Genomic DNA, 22,207 nt, shown 5'->3' with positions numbered 1-22,207 from the left:
GGAGCCCGGCTGGAGCCAGAGAAGCATTCCCAGGAGCAGGGGGCAGAGCCACAAGTGTCATGCAGCCACCAGTGTCCAGTGCAGGGCTGCCAGGATGCTGTGCCTGAGCCAGCTGGGGACAGCCCGAGCTCGGTGGCACAGACAGTGCCCAGGAGACCATGGAGGCTGCGTGGTCTCCAGGAGGCTCAGCCGAGATGGCCCCTGGGGGGGGCTGGACCCTGGTGCTCACAGTCATAGGAAAGCCCTTCTGGGAAAGATGTGAGATCAATTACCATAGGTGTTAAATAAATTAGGATTTCCCCCAGGAGCAGTCTGAGTGCTCCTGCTGCTCTGCATTTGACTGGGAGAGGGTTTCTCTCTTCCCAGGAACGAGCTCAGTACTGGGTTTGGGTTCAGTCTGGGAATGCTGTGGAGCATAGTCTGGGGAGCAGAGGGGACACAAGGCAGGCCCTTCCTGAGGGATCAGTGTGTGTAGGAAGAGGGGCAGAGTGCAGGGGCACAGGACTCTGCCAGTGTGGCAGTCGGAAGCAACACCCGAGGGCAGCCTGAAGCCCAAAGAGAGCAGAAGAACTTGTTGCACTCAAGGAGTGGAGGCTGAAGGTGTGTGCTGGCCTTGTGCTGGGGCTCACAGGGACCTGGACCATAGACACACTTCCTGCATTCCCACCCCAGCATGCTGTGCCCAGGGCACTGTGGGTCACATCTCACTGAGAAGCAGTCACGGGGGGGGGGGGGGGGGGATTTTGTGACCTTCAGAGCACAATTTCCTTTTACTCCTCTTTTCAGCCCCTCTCGAGACTGCTGAAACATTTGCCTGGTGCTCCATGGGCGGCTGTGTGAGCTGCTGCCATCCCAGCCAGAGGCTCTGAGGGGACCCTGGCCCTGCTCCCTCGCAGGGCAGGGACAGCAGAGCTCCCGCAGCCGCTGCCCAGCGTGCTTCAGTGCCTTTCCATCGCTGCCGTGCCTGGAGCTGGGAGGTGCCAGCGCCGGCGATGAAGCTGTCACTCCCCCGGCCTGGGACTCGGAGCAGGCTGCAAGCAGCGCTAGCACGGCCGCCTGCTGCCCCTGCCTGGCGACAGGAGAGGCTGGCACGGGCTCCTTCTTGCCACGTTGCCGGTGGCCCGTGCAGGACTCGGGTTCCCATCAGCAGAGATGCCCGAGGGATGAGCTCGGGCTGCTGGGAGCCGTGGAGAACACTGTGGTGATCCTGCAGGGACACCAATCCTGCCCAGTTCCAGCAGCTGAGACTGAGCGGCCGGACACGGACCCTGCCCCTGGGAATGAGCCTGCTCCGGCAGGGCCGGACCTGGAGCAGGGATTACACTTCTGCTGTCCCCAACATCAGGAGGACATGGAACTGGCGGAGCAAGTCCACCAGGTTGTGAAATCAATTAGCATAGGTATTAAATAAATTAGGATTTCCCCAAAGAGCTGTCTGAGCGCTCCTGCTGTTCTGCATTTGACTGGGAGGGGGCTCTTCTCTTCCCAGGAACGGGCTCAGAACTCGGTTTGGGCTCAGGCTGGAAATGCTGTGGAATTTTGAACTAATTAATTTGGTTTAAAGCGCTGGGTCTCCTCTGCGGCTCAGCAAGTATCAGTTTCAGCCCTCACGGGTATTTTTTCCAAGTGCACCTGCTCCTACAGCCCTTTCTAAGCGTGCCGGGAGCGGCAGCGCAGCGCCTGCAGGGGTTTACGGCTTTCCGGATGTCCCCGGACTGAGCGCGCTGACGGCGCGGCGCTGAACGGCGCATGCGCGGGACGGGGCGGGAGGGGGGGGGGGGGGGTGTGGCCCCCGGGGCTTTCGTGCAGGCGGCGTTCCGCGCGCTCTGCGCATGCGCAGACCCCGGCCTGACGCAAGGCCGCTGCAATTGCCTGCGCTTTATCCTGTCCGACCTTGAGTGCGCGGCCGCCGCAGGACCCGGGCTGGCCGACACCGCGCCGGTGTGCGCCGCGCCGCTTCGCTTCCGTGTCTCGCCCCGGCGTGCGCCAGCCGGTACAGCGCGCTCTGTGTCGGTGTCGGGAAGCCGGCGTGCAGCTGCGCCGCCGGTGGCGGAGTTCGAGAAGCGCGTCCGAAAGCGAGCGGCGCAATCAGGCATTATTGGTGACAGCCCGCGGCGGGGGTCCTGCGGCGCGGCTCGGCCCCCCCTTGGCCCACGTGGGTGGAGGTTTCCAGAAGAGCCGCGGCCCCGCGCGCTCTGTTCGCTGCCGCCGCCATGCTGAGCGCGAGTCGCCTGCCGCTGCTGCTGCCGCGCGCCGCGCCCGCGCCGCCCGGGCGTCCCGCGCAGGTCAGCGCCGGGAGGGGCCGGGGCCCGGCCCGGGGACTGCGCGGGCTGGGAGGCCCGGAGCGTTCCGGGACCCGGGGGGAGGACAGCGCGGGCTGGGAGGCCCGGAGCGTTCCGGGGCACAAGAGAGCAGCTGCCCGCGAGCGAGCCCGGGCCCAGGCTGCGGCCCTTCAATGCTCAGATTTTATTAAGAGAACGCTCATGCGGGGCGATGCGGTCCTGGGAGCGTAGAGGAGTTTATTTTACGTGCTTGAGTCTGTTTTCTGTTCAGGAGGTTTGCAGTCAGGTCGCTCGATTCCTCAGCGCCCGTGTGACGGTGACTACGGGGATCGGGCAGGGGACGGCACGTGGAGGCGATTTAGGGACAGGCGGGGTCCGCAAATGCCCCGCGCTGTGCCGACCTTGCTGGCTCTGCTCTGTCGCTGCCTGGGCCTTGCGTCTTTAGGTATCAGTCAAATAATTATGACTCAGTCCTTTTGGCACTAAGGTACCTGGTTAGAAGTTCGTTCTCAGTCAGAAAGAGGGAGAACCCTTCCCGAGCTCTCTAGGATGCTGCTTTGCACGTGCAGATCAAGCTGGGGCGTAGCTGGAGTTGTGCAGGAAAATCTGGGCTGCAGGTTCGTCCAGGGATGCAGTGGGGTATTTGTTGCTGACCAGGCACAAAGCTCTGAGAAATGGGGTTAATGTTTATCTGCTGCTGCTTGTGGAACGCTGAAGGTTCAGTGTTGGCTCAGTGAGATGTTCTTTGAGTGGTAACATGCTCACAGATTATTCTGTATGGGGGAAAACCTCGGTTCTGGTCATAGAAATCAGGGTTATGGCAGATTAATTAGTGTGTTAACTAGTCATTGGGGCAGGGGACTGTCTATCTCAGTCTGAGTCTTGCTCAAGTTCTTCATTCCTTTGCAGCTAAGTTTTAAGGAGGTTACGCTGTAGTAGGGCAATGTTGCTCAGGTCATTGTCTGCCTCTGAAAGCCTTGGTTTGAAGACCTCTTGATGTTTTAAACTAAATTCTCATTATAATGTCTCTGTTTTACAGACATTTTGGAATGGCCTCAGCCAAAACGTTCTCAGAGCAGCATGCAGCAGGAAATATGCGTAAGTGTTCCTTGGGGTGTTCATGTTTGGCTGTTGGTGTTTATATTTACTCTCTTCCTGATACAGAACTGATTATTGGAGCCAGGGATTGGGTAACAGAACCAAGCCAGCAGAATAAAACTGCAGTCTCTGCCCACAACTTTCCTGAGGTTGTTTCTTTATCTCTTCTTTATCTTTCTTTCCACGGGAGCTTTGGGAATTGCTGTTCCTGCTGCTCTCATCGTCAGCAGTCCCCACAAAATATGGATTGCTGAGATTTGTTTGATTAAAACTCAACCAAGCAAAAAGTAACCCAAACACTGATGGAACAAATTGTTTTACACTGACATGAAATGGGTGATGCCTGGACCCATTCCCCTGCAGATATAGTTAATTTCAAACGTGTTTGAATCACTCATTTTAATTGTTGCAGGATAATGAGAGAAGGGAGCAGTTTGCTTATCGCTGATGCTGATTCAGGGTATGGGCTGGGAAATGTGTTTGTGTTGGGACAGCTGGGTCTGTCTGGTTTAACTGAATGCTCCAAGCTCACTGCTCTGTTATTGGAGCTGGAGTTAGCACCTCTGGCAGCTTGGGCACAGAGAAGGTGTCATTCCTGGAGATAAACAGAGTCCTGCTCTGCTGCAGAATGCCTTCTCTATCCCAGGGATAGCTTTGTTTGTGAGCAAAGCTGTAGTTCAGGGATTCTCTGAGCCTCAGAAGGGGTAATGAACTCTTCCTAGAGAGAAGGAGGGGGTTCAAATTTATCTTGTGTGAGAACCACTCCCATTTTTCAGGATGAAATTTACCTGTTGGTCCTGAGGATTGGGAAGGTGGTTTGCTTTGGCTCTGGCCCAGAGCACCCTTTATGGGCCAAGTGATTTATCACTGTGTGTTCTCCTCCCCATGTTAGGCAATGAGAAATAAACAAATACAATTTATTGGTGTTTTAACCCCAGGTGAATGTTTTCAAACAAGCTTGAGCACCAGGCACTTGGACACTGGGACTTGGTGCAGCCTGGGATAGTGGGAGGTGTCCCTGCTGTGGCAGGGGTGGCACTAGATGGGCTTTCAGGTCCCTTCCAACCCAAGCCACACTGGGATTCTGTGATCAAAAATAACCCAAAACAACTCCTGTCTGTAGGGACAAAGTTAGTTACGACTTTCTTTTATACCAAACTCCTAAGGGTTGTTAAGAAGATATAAATACATATATGTAATAAAGATATTCTGGGGAAGAATAATTATTTTATATGCTTAACAAGCAAGGGTTTACCTGTAAGTGATCTGGTTCAGAACAGAGGCACAAGCTTGAACTGCAGTGTAAGAATCAGAGAACAGCTTCGGTCAGGATCCAGCCTGGATTTGCTTCAACATTGAGTGGAAAGTCCTATAGTCCTGTCTTTGGGAATGAATGTTTTTTGCTATGCAGTTGTTTTCCTTTGACGGTAATTTCCTTTCCCTGATGTGCTCTGCAGCTCAGAAGCAATCAAAGGCGCCGTCATTGGCATTGACCTGGGCACCACCAACTCCTGCGTGGCCGTCATGGAGGGGAAGCAGGCGAAGGTGAGTAAAGCAGGAGCGCTACACGTGGGGTGTCCCGTGCGTCCCCGAGGTGAGCGTGGGGATGTCACAGCTGCTGCCTTGTCCCCAGGTGCTGGAGAACTCGGAGGGAGCCCGCACCACACCGTCGGTGGTGGCGTTCACGGCCGAGGGCGAGCGCCTGGTGGGGATGCCAGCCAAGCGCCAGGCGGTCACCAACCCCCACAACACCTTCTATGCCACCAAGCGCCTCATCGGCCGCCGCTTTGACGACTCCGAAGTGAAGAAGGATATGTGAGTGAGTGAGGGAGGGCACAGTGCCGCTGCCAGCTCAGCACAGCAGATGTGGCAGGGTGGCACGGCCTGGTCTGCTTCAAACATGGCCCCGGGAGCTCCGGGGGAGGCTGCGGTGATGCTGCCTGAGGGCCAGGCTGTCTTCAGCTTCATTCATTGCTAGTCACATTAAGGCTTCCAGAGAAGAAATAAAAAGGCTCACTGGTGTCTGCAGTGCCCGCTTTTCTAGTTCTGGAGGGTGTTGGCAATCAAAGCTGTGTGATTGTACCTCAGGCCTGTGGTTACGTGAGGTGTCTGATGAAAGCAGCAGAGAACAATTCTGTGTGTAAGCTCTCTGCAGGGCTGCTGCATAGGCACAAGTCCTGTCTGTGCATTTGATGACTTAATTCTCTTTTTTTGCAACCTTAAATAGGATGTATAAGTCATACTTTTCTGACTTGTCTCAAACACTTGGAGTATGTACCAAGTCATGTGTGCCATGTCACAAGTTGGTATATGTACATTATTTGTGTTGTGTAAGCGTTGGCAGCAGCAATCTGTAATAGATACTTTCGGGACTCTGAATTTGGGGCTACTGCTGCCAAGTTCAGTGTTCCTTGTTTAGAACTTGCATGTTTTCCTCTGCTGGTACTGCTGGTCATGGATTTGTGCTGCTGCAGAAGCTGACTGTGAGTTCTCTGGTTTCAGTAAGAACGTCCCATTTAAGATTGTCCGTGCCTCCAACGGGGATGCCTGGGTGGAGGCTCATGGGAAGCTCTATTCACCCAGCCAGATTGGTGCCTTTGTCCTCATGAAGATGAAGGAGACTGCAGGTGGGTACAGCTTTGCTCTCTGTGTGCTTTGTAGGTGGCAGTGCTGCTGCTAGGAACCGTGCATTCTTGGGACCCAGCCCTCACAGAGCAGGAATGGTGCTAGGGGAAGGGAACAGGGTGGGCTTCTAGGAAGCATCAGGGAAGATCAGTGCCTGCCACAATATTGGATCATTGGCAAAATATCAGTGCTTTACTTAAAGAGATACTTGTGGCAGAATTGGTTGCTGATTGAGTTGATTCTGATTTTAATTGAATTCACACTCACTCAGAAGGAGGAGCTCCATTTCCTTGGAAGCTGCAGTCCTTGTTGCCTCCCTGGCTGCTGCTGAGCACCAGCTGGGGCAGCCAGGCTTGGAGTGGCTTTGTTCCTACTCAGCTGCACCCTTCCCACCCATTCTGTGATTCTGCGAGTGATAACTTGATGTTCTTACAAGGAGAACTTCCGTTCTGTCTCCTTTTTCCTCCAGAAAATTACCTGGGACACGCAGCAAAGAATGCAGTGATCACAGTCCCTGCTTACTTCAACGATTCTCAGAGACAGGTACTCCTCAAGCTGGGAGGTTTTGGGGCTCATAAATTGCCTTCAGTTTCTCTTAGCAGTCAGCACTCTCTCCTTTCCTCCTCAGGCTACCAAAGATGCTGGGCAGATCGCTGGCTTGAACGTGCTGAGGGTGATTAATGAACCCACAGCAGCTGCACTGGCCTATGGGCTGGACAAGTCTGAAGACAAAGTGTAAGTGCCTGTGCATAACACCAGCCTGTGAGATAAACCTGTTGGGATTTGCCTCCTCTGCTTGCTGGGCTTTAGAGCACTGCTTGGAGTTGTGCCAAGGTGGACTCAGAGCTGTGAGTGAGAGCTCAGTAATGTCACCTCTGTTCTGTGCCAGCCAACCTTGTTGAAGAGAGAATTCATAACTTGCAGCTACAACGTAATTATCCAACCTGGGTGTCAATTTAATTTCCTTACTCACCGGTGGCAGGGGTGGGTGTGGCTGGGGACAGCTGGGTGACAGGTTGTCCCCGGAGGTGCTGCTGGGCAGCATGGGAGCTGTGCTGAGCTGTGCCAGCTGTCCATGGCTTATGGCTCCCCTGCCTGCATTCAGCTCTCTGTTGCTGTCAGGTCTGGTTACAGAGGTGCAGGCTTCTTGTTAGGCATTCTGTACTTCTGAGGTAGTGATAATGCTGGGAAGACCTCACATTTTGGGAAAAAAAACAGCAACATTTCATAATAGTTCTGGTGTCCCTGCTCTTGTCATTGGATGTGAGAGTGTCTGGTTTTGGAGAGGTAGGAGCTTCCCTCTCTGAAAAAAATGAGTGAGGTCAGGCTTTGTGCAGCACATCTTCCAGGGACCTCCACATGGACTGAGTGCTCAGGGGGGTGGACACAGATTGTTCACTGCTGTCTGTCTGGGCAGCACTGTGAGCTGTGCACACCATCTCTGGAGGACAGGGAGTTTTGAGCCACTCACCTCTGTCCAGAAGGTAAGGTCCTGCCTCTCTCCCTGCAGCATCGCAGTCTACGACCTGGGTGGTGGCACTTTTGATATCTCTGTGTTGGAAATCCAGAAGGGAGTTTTTGAGGTGAAGTCCACCAATGGTGACACTTTCTTGGGTGGAGAAGATTTTGACCAGGCTTTGCTACAGTATATTGTGAAAGAGTTCAAGAGAGAGGTAAGGTGTCTTGAGAGCACAGTCCTGTGTTAACACTGCTTTTCAACCTCACTTCTGTAGTAGAGTGAGAATTCTCTCAAATTCATAGGACTTGATTTGTCACCTCTGGCACAGCTGGAGTTTGAGGATTAGACACTCTTTAGTCTGGCTTCCACTTCTTACACTTGTTTTCTTGAAGTGGAATATTCCTATCCTGGAAGACACAGAATAGCAGAGCTGCCTTTTTTCTGTCTGTAGCAGGGCTGTCCCATACACTATCTGCTTACTTCTAAAAGTAAACATCTGTGGTGCAGTTGAATGTGGCAGGACAGATGCAAACAAGGGTTTCTGGGAGGACACTGCAGTGTAATTCCTACTCCTTAGCTAATTCAGTCCTAATTCAGTGTGTGCTGCAGCAGCCTTTCCAGGGCTCAGTCTGTAATTCACTGTATGATACTTGCAGAGCAGGGAGGGCAGATTGGAAATGCTGACTACACCTGCCAGCTGGGAGAGAGCAGCACAGTGCACGTGGCAGTCTGCTCTAGAAATAGCTGTTCAGTTGAGAGCTCTGAGAAGGTGAACTGCAGGGAGGGACTTCTGAGCAGGTGCTGAGTGTCTGCTAACCCTGTTTTTGTCCCTCAGACAGGAGTTGACCTGACTAAAGACAACATGGCCCTTCAGAGGGTGAGAGAAGCATCAGAGAAAGCCAAGTGTGAGCTCTCATCATCTGTGCAGGTACATGCCTGGGGTCCAGAGCATCCACTGCAACACTGGGAGACACTGGGTTCTGCACTGGCTTTGTTTACCAATCTCTGACACTGTTTTTTCTTCTGTGCAACCCAGTGGCATCACTGGCACAGCAGCTCACTCTGCCAGGGTGGGCTTTCAGACCACAGGGAGTTGCTGGAAGCTTGAGTTGGTGGGTGCTGGGTTTTGCCCTTTTTCTGGCACCACACCTTCTGATCTTCCAGGGAATGTCACCTTCCCAACCTGTTCTGTTCTGCTGAAGTGTGGTGGGCATCAGGGAATTTAGCCAGTGCTGCTGGGTTACTGGAACCACCTGCAGCTCTGTGCAAGAGTTCCAGAACCTTGGTGCTACTTGTTCCACTGAAACAGCTAATTTGTGTAGCAATTACTGTACAGAATCTTGAATTCTTTGCCTATGAGTTGAGATGAGTTGGCTGGACCATAGGCAGAGCCACCCTCCCTCCTTTTTTCCATCAGCTTTGTATATTAATGCAGTCAAGCATGTCTTACTCATTACTGAATAAGGAACTGGAGAAGCAGCAAGTTTGGAGTGTAATAGTCCTGGCTAAGTGAAATTAAGGTCAATTATATTGTAATTGAAATAGGGACTCTGCCAAGTTCTAGGTTCTGAATAAGCATCTTTAATTTTCTCTGATGGTGGTCTTTTTGCTGGCCAGTGGGGAGCTCATAGCAAGGAGCTGAGGGCAGTCACAATGGCTGCATAGTTCTGCCAGAGACATTGCAAGCTCTGTTTTACGAGCTCCAGAGCTGGCAGATGCAGTTTCATACCAGGGAAAATTGAATTCCTTAACTCTTTAGCAGTGAAGTGGAAACAATTTGCTTTTGGTCCTGTTTTCCCCTAATACTTCTGGCCATGCTGTGTATAAAGTGTGTGCACACCTCTAATCAGCAGCATGGCTTTAATTCTTGTGGAAACTTAATGTCTAGAGTTTAAAGCACTAATGTTTTAATTGCTTTGGACTGTAGTGTCTTTTGATGTCAGCATGACTCAGCACTTGAATCAGATGATTTCAGTATAAGATTTGTTTTAAAAATCCAGCCATAACAAGTGGGGATTACGGTCCCTTGCTCTAATTAACTTTGTGTTGAATGGCAGCAGAGTGGCTGTTGAACACAAGCTGTTGGCATTTAGAGAACAGCCAGGAGGGAAGGAAATACCTTCAAGGAGTTTACTTGGTGTAGAATGGGAGTCAGTTGGCAGAATCTCTGGAATTCTGCAGATGGGCTTTCTTCTAGGTTGTGCTGAAGGAGCAGCACTGAGTTTTGTCACCTCCACTGTTTCTGCTCTTACCTCCTGGCTTTGACAAACTGATTTGCTCAACAATGAAAGACCTTGAGGTAACAGTATTAAAATTGGAGTTTAACAGTTGTAACCATGAGGTGTGGAACAAAATAATTGTCTTCTTTCTGCAATGTCAAATGTAAAAGTGTGCCTGCTGCTGCTTAAACTGGGCTGGAGGGTGAACAGCCATGCAGATTCCTCAGTACAGGCCAAGCAGAAGCTGTAATCTGATGAAAGCCTTTCCTGGCTTTCCCTGAGCCTGTTTCCATGCCACAGACTGACATCAACCTGCCCTACCTGACCATGGATGCCTCCGGACCAAAGCACCTGAACATGAAGCTGAGCCGGGCGCAGTTCGAGGGCATTGTGGCTGACCTGATCAAGAGGACAGTGGCCCCCTGCCAGAAAGCCATGCAGGATGCTGAAGTCAGCAAGAGTGACATTGGGGAAGTCATCCTGGTTGGTGGCATGACCAGAATGCCAAAGGTATGAGCTCAGGGGCTGTCCTGTGCTGGATTTGATCTGAGCAGAGGAGCTGGGAGTGCTCAGAGCACACTCGGAGTGAGAATCCCATGGGAGCTCAGCTGGGAGCTGGGGGTGGAGATGAGTTCAGAGGCAAGAGGGACATGCTGGGAGGTGAAAGTGCAGCCCAACATTGTGGTGTGCCCTGCACACGAGCAGCATTGCTGGGATGTACGGGGCATTTCCTCGTGTGACAAAGACACATTTCGATGACAGCCACTTGGCAGCAGTCTGTTCCTTCCAGGGGATTTCCAGCACTCCAGCTGTGAAGAACCTGCAGCAGCAGAACCCCTCTGGTACCCACTGACTGTCTGGAATTAGAGCTGGCTGGTGGTGGCAGCCCCATTTACCTGGCTCTTCCAGGCACTCCTTATCTAAAGCCTTACATTCTGTGGGGATAAGCAGAGCAGGTGGCTTTAAAGCCTGCTGTGCTGACATGCACAGTTGTGGAGATAAGTGCTGTCTGCAGGTGACTTACTGCTCCTGTTCCAGCAATGCCTGCTGCTGCTCCTCCATCCCAGAGCTGAACAACAGAGCTGTTCACTGCTCCCTCCAAGGGTACAGCCTGGCCTGTCCTGCAGGGAGCACCAAAATCTCACTCCAGAGGGATCACTCAGGCTTGGACTGTGTGTTGCTTTGTGATTTGCAGGTTCCCTGTAGGACAGTAGGTGTGTACGTGGTCCTGCTTGGGGTTGATTTGGGGTTTGGTGGGAGGGTTTTCCTCCCTGTATTAATGAGCCTGGTGGCTGGAGGTGATAATGATGTGAGCAGAAGGTCACCCAGACAGGGGAGCCAGAGCACCAAGATAAACCCAAGCTCCTGCTCTGGCCAAAGCTGAGGTGGAGTAATTCTGGTATATGTTCCCAAAGTCCTTGTTTCCAGCTGGATAAAGGAAAAGTGGTGTGATTACCTATGTATAAAGTGATGACAAAGAAAACCTTTTGCTGGAACATTGTGTCCTTCAGGGGTGGAAGAAATAACTTAAATATTGATTTTTATTTTTCCTTCTTCCCCTCATAACCCCCAGCATGTGTGGCTTTGAGCTGTCAGTGCTTTCCTAGTGCCTGTGGTTAGAGCTCTGCCTCTGGAACCAGTGCCAGTGTGTTGTACACAGCCAAGCCTTCTGGGTACCTTGTTCTGCTCTTTTCCTCCTTCTAGGAGGGAGTGAGGCTTCACTGGAGCTCTCCCATGGCCAGTACTCGGGGAGATGGACCGTGGGTGGTTACAAGTATTGTTTTGTACTGTAAAATAGACCTCCAGGGGGAAAGACTTGCATTTAATTACATGCTCATATTCCTCCTCTGCAATGAGCACTCTGGGCAGGTGTCTCCTGGCTGCAGTGCACAGTTGGGCGTTTGTTTCCATCAGTTCACCAAGCACATCTCACTCACCTGTGCTTGGGTGCCCAACACCTATCTGTACTGGAGAGGAGAGGCCCAGCCCTTGTAGGGCAGAGGGGGGGACAGTTCTGAGCACTGCGTTCCTGTGTGCATGCTTCAGCAGGAAATCCATTGGGATCATGAGCACAGTCCTTGGGAATGGGCTGAGCAGGGCGGAGCTGACAGTAGAGCTGGGAGTGCTGATAAAGCACATCTCTGCTGAAACAGCCCACAAAATAAACAGGAAAATACTGTTCTTCATACAATTCCCTTTTTTCTGTCTTTACTGACACAAACAACATGGACTGCGCTGCTGGATTTTTTTACCTTCCCTGTGCTCCTCCACAGCTGTAGTATCCTTGGCAGCTGTGTCCTGCTCAGTTCCCAGGGAGCAGTCCTTAACTCCCAGATAAGCCTGGGATGATCCCCTGGGAATACAGCTGGGCTGTATGAAGGCTGTGGTGGGGGCTGCCTTGCAGCTGGCACACAGAGCTCTGGAGAAGAGGCTGTCAGGGCTGGGATGAGGACATCCAGGGCTGTGCAGGAGGATGGGCAGCAAGGGAGCAGCACAGAGCTGAGGCTCGGTGTTTGTGTCTCAAGGTGCCATGGCAGCAGCAGCATAAGGACAGGGAGCTGAGCCAAGGCTGCTGTGCTTGTCTGTGGTGGCTCCCCCGTGGGTGAGCTGTGCTGTGTCTCCTCTCAGGTGCAGCAGACTGTGCAGGAGTTGTTTGGACGTGCTCCGAGCAAAGCAGTCAATCCTGACGAGGCTGTGGCCATTGGAGCAGCTATCCAAGGTGGGGTGCTGGCTGGGGATGTGACGGATGTGCTGCTGCTGGATGTGACTCCCCTCTCCCTGGGCATTGAGACCCTGGGAGGTGTCTTCACAAAGCTCATCAACAGGAATACCACCATTCCCACCAAGAAGAGCCAGGTAAGACTTCACTCTAGATGGGTGGGACTTTGCTGGTGCTCTCAGACAGCTCGGGAAAGGCCACCCAGAGCATCCCAGCAGACGGTTTTGCCTCCTCATCTCACAAGAAAAGCAGTGGAGAAATCAGGTGTAATGTCATCCACTGAGTATCTCTGATTATTGGTGTGCCCAGGAGGGGAAGGCAGTTGAGTTAAGGATGCCAAGAGGTGTCAGGGTGTTCGTGGCCTGGTGAGGGCTGTTGCAGTGTGTGTGTACCATGATGTCAGTTGTCAACACATCATTCTGAAGAAGGATTGTGTGGAGCACTTCTGGGACTGAGCACCACGCCCGTGGGAGAGCGCCTTGCTTGGCTGAGTGCCTTGGAAGGGGTTATCTTTTCTCTGCATGGTCATGTCCTGGAGACTTGGCTGTGATCCTTTCCTTCCCTTGGCCCTGTCTGGGCCTGCTGCTGTGTGTTCTCTCTGATAACACCTGAGCTGCCTGGGGTGTGGGCTGGAGCTTGCGGCTTCAGGAGAGATGTGCTGGGGTGTGCTGGCTGCCCTGGAACCTGCTGCTGCCATGGATGACCAGTTTTTGTGTCCCCACGTGCACACAGGACAAGATAACAGTGAGTTTGGCTCTTGCTAGCCTTGATGCCCTGGATTTCTGTCAGAGGAACATGAGAGCTACAAGCATTTAATGATTTTTCCGCTCTAAGCAGCTTCCTTTAATTCCTTTTTCAGTTAGCTTGTAACTGCAGATATTTGTGTTCTAATTAGCTATACAGTAATTTCCTTTTCCATAGGTGTTCTCTACAGCTGCTGATGGGCAAACACAAGTGGAGATCAAAGTGTGCCAGGGAGAGAGAGAGATGGCCAGTGACAACAAACTGCTTGGCCAGTTCACATTGGTATGTTGGCTTCTCTATTCCTGACCTTAGACTTGACCTTCTTGGAGACATTCAGAGCCTTCTCCATTCCAACTGCCCCCTGAAGACAGTGTTGAGGAGGAGTCATCTTACAGAAGACATTTGACCCCTTTGTGCAGAAGCAACCCTCAGAGGCACAGCCTGGCCCTGGGGCAGCCTTTCTGTGGCTTTCAACTAGCATTGAAGATGGAGCTCAGGGTTTCTGAGCAGTCCCGTGTGGCACTGGGGCTGCTGCAGCTTTAGGGCCTGGTCACCAGGAAGGGCTCTCTGGGTATAAAAAACCAGTGTAGTACCAGTACCAGCAGATAATCTGAATGCTGGCCTCTCCTTTGGTGTAGCAAAGATAGGACCTGGAGCAGCTCCAGGATTTCTGCAGAACCCAGGGAAGCCCATCCCAGCCTAGTGAGACACTGGGAGCAGAGTCAGTGTGAGCCAAGGTAGCCCAGGGTGTGTTTTTGTGGCCTGGTTGGGATTGCAGTGTGTGTGTGCCATGATGTTAAACTGTCAACACATCATTCTGAAGAATTGTGTGGAGACTTTTGTGAACTGAGCCCACGCCCTGCTCCCTGGGGAACAGATGTGCTCCAGGATTGCTGAGAGCAGAGGGGGCTGCTCTGCCAACTCCCTGAGCAAAATTAGCTTGGTCAGTGCTGGCAAACTTTGGCACTGTTAAACTGTTCATGTTTGTGTGACTTCCTAAGAAGAGCCTTGCAGAAAGGAAGGGCTTTGCCTTTCTTTGTACTTTCAAAGGAAGCTGTGCTGCCTCTCACTGTCTTAAAATGGTTCCTCAGAGGTGGCCAGTGAAATCTGTGTCCAGAACTGAGGAACCAGAACATCCTGCCATAGCTATGGAAGAGAGGGTTGTGTAGCAATAAAGCAGAGCCTGTACCACCTTGGAACCAAACGTGGGGGTTCTCTCTTTTGGTTTCTGTGCACTTATCTGGGGCAGAATCTTGTGTTCTGTTAAATGTGTCAGGACACCAGTGCACAGCCTGGTGCCAGCAGGTACAGAGGGCTCAGCTCTGCAGGCTGGTGAGTGCTTCATGCCGTGTCAGGTGCCCAGGGTGATGTGCCCTGAGCTCTGTCCCTGCGGGAGCTGATGCCAAGCTCTGTCCTTGCTCAGGTGGGGATCCCTCCAGCGCCACGGGGAGTGCCCCAGATTGAGGTCACCTTCGACATCGACGCCAACGGCATCGTGCACGTGTCAGCCAAGGACAAGGGCACCGGGCGGGAGCAGCAGAGTGAGTGCCTGGGGGACAGCGAGGGGGACACTGAGTGCCTCCAGGGGGGATGGATGCTGTGTGCTCCAGTGCTGCCTGGGTGCTGTCACACAGTCTGGGGTGGGGATGCGGCGTGTGGCTCCGTGCTTGGGTCATCCCTGCCCTTCAGCCTGTTGCTGATGGAGCTGAAGTTGTCTGAGCCTGTGTCTCCCTTAGAAAGGAGGGTGGGTAGAAAGGAGGGTGGGCAGAGGGTGAAGTGAGACCTGAGGGTTTGTTCTGGGGCAGTAAAGCTTCTGTAAGCACACGCAGCTCTGCCCTCTCCAGTGACCTGCTGCCAGTGGATGCTCTCCTTGCAGAAATGAAGCACCTGCCTGTGCCAAAGATAGGCAGCTCTCACAGGCAGGAGGGTTTCACTGCATTCCAGGTGGTTTTGCCCTGTGAGACAGTCCTACCTTGGAGTTGCCATCTGGAGTAACTGCAGCAGCACTTGAGCAGAGTGCAGCTGTTTCCTGGGTTTCCTGCATGGATCAGCTGTGTCCCAGTACCCAGGTGTTGGGCACACAGGCTGGCTCACAGAGGCCTCACTGGTGTGAGTGGGCTGTGCTGAGGTGTTTGGGGCGGTCACATGTGCCCTGTGTGTGACCCTGAGTGGACAGGATTTGGGAATGCAGCACTATGTAGGAGTTGTCCTTGAGCTGTGCTGCTGGGAGTGCTGTTCCTTTGGGAACACACAGGGGTTGCTGTCTGTGAGCCTGGCTGCATGAAAGTGCCAGCTTTTAAAGGAGACTCAAATCAGCAACATCTCTGACTCCAGGGTGTCTGTGTACAGCGAGCAGGCCAGCCCTGTGCCAGGACCCTGTTTCTTTGTAATTATTCCATTATAAAGTCTGGCGATTGGGATATTTTGAAGCAGCAGGTTTTCCCTGTGACCACCTTGTTAATTTTCTTCTGCTTAGGCTAGAAGTGTCTCCAGCTGGCATGTGAAGCTCAGGGAGTTCAAGCTGTCAGTATATTCCGCTGTGTGGCGCACTGAAATGTTGGGCCCTGTGTGCTGGGGTAATTAATGACACAGTTGACAGTTTGTAAAGCTCTGTGGTGGGTTCAGGAGATTAATTTGAAGCATTTACAGATTCCCCTGACAGAAAATAAAACTCTCCTCTCCATTTTAGCTGGAAGCCTTTGTGCTACCCTTCAGCTGTTTCTTGGAGAGAACCTGTGAGCAGTGAAATGCTTCAGTTAGCAGAAGTATTAACTGTGCACAACTGGAAGGTGTGTGCTGCTTTTTAATCTCATGCCTGGCTTTTTGGCAGCAGTTTAACACCAAAACCAACTCCTGCTTGTTACTTGGATTTCCTTGGAGATCTTGAATGTGTGGCAGCCTTCTGCTGCTCAGTAAAAGGCTCCTGGTGACAGGCAGCCAGAATTACTTTTAGCTGCCTACCTGTAGGTAGATGTGGTCCTAATTACAAAGCTGAATTGCTCATCCCACATCTGTATCTGAAGGACACCTCTCTGTGTGTCTTTGTTCAGGGCTTTCTACCATTGACAAATATTCCACAGAAAAGTTCCTTTAAATGGTGATTGTAGCATGCACTTTTATGAGCATTGAGATATCCTGGATAATTCCTGCATTAAAGTCTGAATCTAGACTATGCATTTTTGGCACCAGTAGAAGGAAAAGACTAAGGAGACATGTAAGAGCCTGCCCCTAGAGTCATGCTCCATTTCCTTATTAAGGGCAATGTGAGGAGCTGGGTGGGGAATGCTGTCTTACTCTACTACCAAGCCTGAGCTGCTTTCTGACGGGGAAAGGAATCTTTGGTGAAACCATTTCTTCTCTTGGGATTTTTTTTGTTGGTTGGGTTTTTGCTGGAGGATTGGTTTGTTTGTTTGAGGGGTTTTAGTTTTTATCTTTTTTTAGTTCTGTGATTCTAATCTGGGTTGCTCCTTTGGTTTGAGGGCTTTGGTGCGCCCTCAGTTTCCAGAAGGATTAACTGAAGACTGGTCAGCAGGCAGGGAGAGTGTGTGGCAGAGCTGGGAGTTGCAGATCCAGTAGATGAGGCTTTACCAGCAGCATCATTGGCTCTTGAAAGAGTCACAGTCTTTGTCCTGCCCATGGAGCCTCCCTGGGTGCAGAGTCTGTGAGCGAGACTGCTGCTGTTAGGCTGGGGAATAATCCTCTCCTCAAAGGTGAGAACAGATCCTTTATTCCTGCTCTTCTCTGCTGCAGTTGTTATCCAGTCCTCTGGCGGCCTCAGCAAAGATGAGATTGAGAACATGGTGAAGAATGCAGAGAAATACGCGGAGGAGGACAGGCGGAGAAAGGTAACGGGGTTGGGACCTTCAGGGAGCAGAGCCCCTGCTCTGCCCACCCCTGGGGGCTCTGGGCTCTCCTATGGGAGCTCTTACCCAACCATCCGCTCTTTGCTTACACTTGGCACTCCAGGGCTGCAGGAAGGTGTTTGCAGAGACATTTGGGTCTTGGGGTTGGGTGCCTTGCCCTGTGTGAGTGCACTTTACTTCTCGCTGCGGAATTCCTGGGACATGGAGGCAGCAGGGAGCAAACCCACCTGCCTGCTGCTCGTGACAAACAGAGGGTTTTTGTCACCAGTGCTCTCCACTGTCCCCCTTGGCTGTGCATGTGGCACCTGCAATGCTGTGTCCATGAGAGCAGTGCTGGCCTCGGTGCAGGTACAGCCAGGAGGAGGTGATGGAAATCCTCACTGGGTTTGCCATGGAGGAGTGACTGAACCTGTGATACATGCAAGATTAATGGTTGGAACTAATTGGTTTAATGAGGGTAGTACTAATGAATTATGCAACTAAATATAGAGCATTGATTTTTAAGCAGACATAGCACAGGCTGACTCTGGGATGTGGCACCAGCATGTGTTTAGTGATTGCTGGAACTGGCCCACGGAATTGATGCACTTTGTGTCCTTCAGTCTACAGGAGCCTCTTAATGTCCAGGCAGTGCTGTAAATCTTGCCTCCGATAGGGAAGGGATCAGAAGAGGACTGAAGGGGAGAAGGCATGGAATAAATGCCCAGGAAGCAGAACTGCCTGGCCTCAGAATCTCTAAAGCCACAAAGCAGTGGCTGATGGGCATTTGTAGGTTAGCTGGAGAACTCTGAAAAACCTTGTTCTGAAAGTCCCGTTGTTTGAATGTCCTCATCATTGCTGTGGAGTTTAGGGGGAGGTCTGGCATCTCAAGAGGCTGCACTGAAAAATGTCCTGCTGCCTTGTATCTTAAATTGCTGGAGGAGTTCTTCTCTGTTGTAATCCTGAAGTGGAACTCACCCCTGTCCAGTGAGCTGGGAACAAGGTGCTCAGGTTATTTGAACTAACACTTCTCTTTACTTGACTTGTGTAACTGCAGTTTTCAGAATTGTCTCATTACACTTTTCTGATCCCTGGTTTTGCTGCCATGAAAGCATCAGGAATGCATAAATGGGAGTTTTGTTAATAAGGGACCATGAGTAAAACCACACAGCATTTGAGTTTGCTCTAGTGCCCCTGTTGCTGAAGCAGCTTCAGGATATTCTCTGCTTTCCCAAGGAGCAGAGTGTGCTGCGCTGTCCCTGAGGTGTCTGTCCTTTTCCCATGTGCCAGCAACGGTGGTGCATTGGTCACCTGTAGTTCAGAGGAGTGACTGTGAGTGAAAACCTGAGGGCTGGCTGGCAGACTCCTCTCAGGGCCCTGTGGGGCCACAGTTCACCTAGAAATGGTTTGCTTGCATTTCTTCTGGACCTGGTGCCATTAAGAAGGGCCCTGGGTGGGAACTTGAGTGTAGCTCAGCAGTTTGGGGCATGACACAGCACGCGTGTCAGCAGTGGTGTGGGCAGCAGCCCTGACAAGCTCTGTCCCCAGGAACGTGTGGAGGCCGTGAACATGGCTGAGGGCATCATCCATGACACCGAGTCCAAGATGGAAGAGTTCAAGGATCAGCTGCCAGCAGATGAGGTAGGTGGTTCCTGATCCTGGGGTGCTGCAGCACGGAAAACTCCTCACAAAACCATTGCTCACATTCCCCCTGAACTCCCAGCTGGCTCTGGCGATGTTCCATGCTTGGTGGAGGTGGCCCAGCCCTGTAGCTCTGGCTGTGGCACTCGATGGGAGGGGTGAGCGTGGCTGAGGGGAGGATGGACAGGAGTCCTCAGGGGATCAGGGTTTGGGTTGGGCTGGTAAATAACCCATCGCAAAGTGCAGGGTTGGTGTCACTGAGGCTGTGAGTGCCTGGGAAGCTGCTCAGAGGTTTCTGACAGAGCTGTGTCCTTGGCATGGCCTTGCAGTGCTGTGATAAGGACTGTGCTGTGCCTGGTTCCTCACAGGGGGGCTTTGCTCCAAGGCTGGAGATTGTGGGCAGTGCCTGCTCTTGTTAGCACAAGGACGGAGGCAGAGCTGCTGTGTTCTGCTGGCAGTGCATGCACAGCACCCAAGAACCTGGGGGCAATAAAAATCAGCACCCCCTTAACTCCAATTTTTCTCTCTTAGAAATGAAATGGATATTTAATATCCTAGAGTGCTTTTCACACCACTCAGTGCTTTGTGAATTTCAAAAGTTTAGAAGAGTGTGCCCAATTACCAATTTAGCAACTCTGGGAAGCAGAATTAAAGGGCTCCTGGGGGCTCTGAGGTGTGTGAGGGAATACAATTACAGTTTGTTGGTAGAAGCCTTTGGTCAGTTAAAGGCTGTTTACCTGCGAGCAGGTGGGGACAGGACAAGGGGCAGTGGTTTTAAATTGCGTGAGGGCAGGGTTAGATGGGATATTGGGCAGGAATTCCTCCCTTGGGAGGGTGGGGAGGCACCTGCATCCCTGGCAGTGTCCAAGGCCAGGCTGGACACGGCTTGGAATAACTTGGCTGAGTCGCCATGGCAGGGGTGTGGAGTGAGATGATCTTTAAGGTCCCTTCCCACCCAAACCATTCTGGGATTCTGTGATACTGGCTGGCTCTCTGTTTAGAATTATGTGAGATGAGAGTTTCCTCTCCCAGGAGCACAGAGGCTAAATCCCAGTTCCCTGAAGGGACTGCTCTCTGTGATTCCCGGGGAGTGGGGGCAGCCTGTGCTGACAGTGGCTGTCACTCACTGTCGCCATGCCACGGTGTGCTGCAGAGCTGTGCTCGTGTCTGTGAGCCCTGCTGGCACAGCCGTGCCCACGAGCCCTCTCCAGCAGAGAAGGAGGCATTGCCAGCCTGGCCAGGGGCTGGCAGATGGCTCCAGGCTGGGCTGAGCCCGCTCTGTTGGTCTGCTCAGCTCCTGCTCCATGGGCGGCACAGGCACTGGCCAGGGCACACCTGGACACCCTGCTCACCTTCAGTATCCATGAGAACCAGCTTGCTTTGCCCTGCCCTGGTATGGCTGTGCCAGGTGAGCTGTGCCAGGCACAGAGCATGGCCTTGGCCAGCTGTCAGGTCCTGCAGGGCTCTGTCCTTGGCACCTCTGCCCAGACAGCAAACAGGGCTCCATTAATGCCAACTGGGATGCTGTTAGTGAAGTGGACAGGTGCCCACTGGGAACTGGGCATGGTTCTAGGGCCCTGCAGATTAATTTTGAGGCTTCACTTCATGGTTTCTGGCACAAAAAGGGAGTTTTGCTGTGGCCAGCAGGTGGTGAAATGGCAGGATGGAGATTAGCAATGAACCAAGTGTAGCATTTCACCTTTTGTCTTTTTTTTTTTTCTTTTTTTTTTTTTCAGTGCAACAAATTAAAGGAAGAAATTGCTAAAATGAGAGAACTTCTGGCTCGTAAAGATAGTGAAACAGGAGAGAACATCAGGCAGGCAGCAACCAGCCTGCAGCAAGCTTCCCTGAAACTCTTTGAGATGGCATACAAGAAGGTAGGTGCATGGGCAGTTCACTTTGAGATCCTCAGGTGGGGAGGGGGGAGGCAGGACACTGAACTGCAGGTGAGAGCTGGGCTGGGAGGGAGTCAGGATACCCACCTCTTGGGTGGGAGGCGGTGCCGAGCCTCGCTGCAGTTCCCTCTGAGTGACACTGGCTGAAGAGGCAGACGTGCAAGTCCAGGGGGAGTTGAAGGCCTGAAATCCTGGTAATGCTTCCAGGCTGGGTGTTCGTTACTGTACGGCATTCCATGGAAAGGGGGAAGCTCCAAGTAAGGAGTATGCAGAAGAGCAAGAAGAAGGCTTTCCCCTCAGTGCATGGAGTGCCTGAAGGAGTGAAGTAACTCCTGAACTTACTTCAGGGTGACTGTAAAACATGATTCCTGTTCAGTGTGCCTAAAGCCACAGTAAAGGCAGTTGCCTTTTCTTCTCTACCTCCTTCCCAGTGGAAGGCCCTGGCACCTGGCCAGGATGTGCTTGCCTGTGCAGGGAGCTGTCCCAGTGTGACAGTGGCACAGTGCCCAGGTGACCTTGGTACTGAGCTGTCCTTCCTGGGGCCAGCTGCTTTCCTGATGTCAAACCAAACTTCCAGTGCTGCAGTGTCAGCCTGTTACCTCCCCTGGGAAAGGGAGTCATGGGAAGATTGTTTGCTCGCTTTCAGAGCTCAGGCAGAGATGATTTCTCTTCTCAGTGGACATTGCTCCTTGCACTGGAGGAAGGTTCTCTGGGCTGGAGCTGACCTGAGCAGCCAGCCAGGAAAAAATGGCCAGGAGCAGTTTGTTGTTACCACAAGTAATAAATCTGTTTGTTCACAGATGGCCTCGGAGCGAGAGGGTTCTGGAAGTCCAGGAGATCAGAAGGAAGAGAAGCAATAAGGAGTCTCTGTCTTGCCTTGACAAAGAGAATGATGAAGAGGTCGATTTTCTTGATGCTTGGGAGAGAAGGGACCTTCCTGAGCAGCAAGGGGCAGAATTCAGACTTACTGTGTTTTTGCAGTATTCTATATATAAAATTCTTCAATGTATAAACTTAGTGATGTGTCTGCTAGATAAATTGTCACTTGATGAAAGTTAATTCATGCCAGACAAAGTTAAGAGTTTGGCCCTGGTGTGTTCCCCTGAGCACCTGGGGACTGGCTGATCATTTAATACTTGACACAATGGTGTAGTAAATCAGAGATCTAAGCTTGGAAACCATGTCATGAAATTGGAGGATGGAGATGGAAGCTGTCTGGGAACGGGGAGGAGAATAAGGCCAGCATGGCCCCTCCCTGTGGGTTTGAGTAGCTGGGAGCAGCAGGGGCAAGGCTGGGGACATTTCTAGAGACCATTTAACCCTGAGCTTGGCTGGTACCCTTGTTCTGAAGGAAAGGGGCTACTTCAAACTCAGCTATAACATTATTTCTTACAAAAGAGGCAGTGTGGGAGTTCAATACTTTGCTTGTCTGAGCCTTCTGCTCCATCCTCTGTCTGTTCTCTGCTTACGGTAAAACAATTTCCTTGATAATAAAACTGTTACTGGATCCATTCTGGATTTTTTTTTTTTAAATAAAAGCAGAAAAGTGTCCAACATGGAGTTCCTGGTCTCCTGGCCTTTGATGGAGAACACAAGCACTTTACTGCCTGTGACAGCCAGGCAGCTCTAACTTTCTGGGTCTTGTGCTTTATTCACAGCCATAAAGGAGGGTTCTGGTGTCAG

General features: G+C 52.0%; 1 protein-coding gene and 2 non-coding genes across 5 annotated transcripts; all 3 read left to right on the top strand.

Moving 5' to 3' along the window:
• The first annotated feature begins 2,150 nt into the window (after positions 1 to 2,150).
• HSPA9 (heat shock protein family A (Hsp70) member 9) lies at positions 2,151 to 22,031 on the top strand. 3 transcript variants are annotated; one of them, XM_062502359.1, is made up of 17 exons: positions 2,151 to 2,285; positions 3,322 to 3,380; positions 4,838 to 4,925; positions 5,014 to 5,195; positions 5,883 to 6,007; positions 6,475 to 6,548; positions 6,634 to 6,740; positions 7,516 to 7,678; positions 8,300 to 8,392; positions 9,984 to 10,193; positions 12,312 to 12,539; positions 13,324 to 13,428; positions 14,570 to 14,687; positions 16,897 to 16,991; positions 18,537 to 18,629; positions 20,366 to 20,506; positions 21,325 to 22,031. In XM_062502359.1, exons 1-17 carry the CDS (start codon positions 2,214 to 2,216, stop codon positions 21,382 to 21,384), a joined length of 2,013 nt encoding a protein of 670 aa, XP_062358343.1. In that variant the 5' UTR covers positions 2,151 to 2,213; the 3' UTR covers positions 21,385 to 22,031. The 3 variants fall into 3 exon arrangements, with proteins under 3 accessions (XP_062358343.1, XP_062358344.1, XP_062358345.1); XM_062502360.1 differs by lacking the exon at positions 2,151 to 2,285 and adding an exon at positions 2,712 to 2,727; XM_062502361.1 differs by lacking the exons at positions 2,151 to 2,285; positions 3,322 to 3,380 and adding an exon at positions 3,432 to 3,529.
• On the top strand, positions 12,791 to 12,862 carry LOC134049879 (small nucleolar RNA SNORD63). Its single transcript, XR_009933637.1, has one exon. It is a non-coding gene; the product is annotated as a small nucleolar RNA SNORD63 (small nucleolar RNA).
• LOC134049878 (small nucleolar RNA SNORD63) lies at positions 13,932 to 14,001 on the top strand. Its single transcript, XR_009933636.1, has one exon. It is a non-coding gene; the product is annotated as a small nucleolar RNA SNORD63 (small nucleolar RNA).
• Positions 22,032 to 22,207: the final 176 nt, after the last annotated feature.

The sequence above is a fragment of the Cinclus cinclus genome, chromosome 14 (genome assembly GCF_963662255.1).
Source record: "Cinclus cinclus chromosome 14, bCinCin1.1, whole genome shotgun sequence".
Taxonomy (NCBI): domain Eukaryota; kingdom Metazoa; phylum Chordata; class Aves; order Passeriformes; family Cinclidae; genus Cinclus; species Cinclus cinclus.
This window is presented reverse-complemented; position numbering and strand designations above follow the sequence as displayed.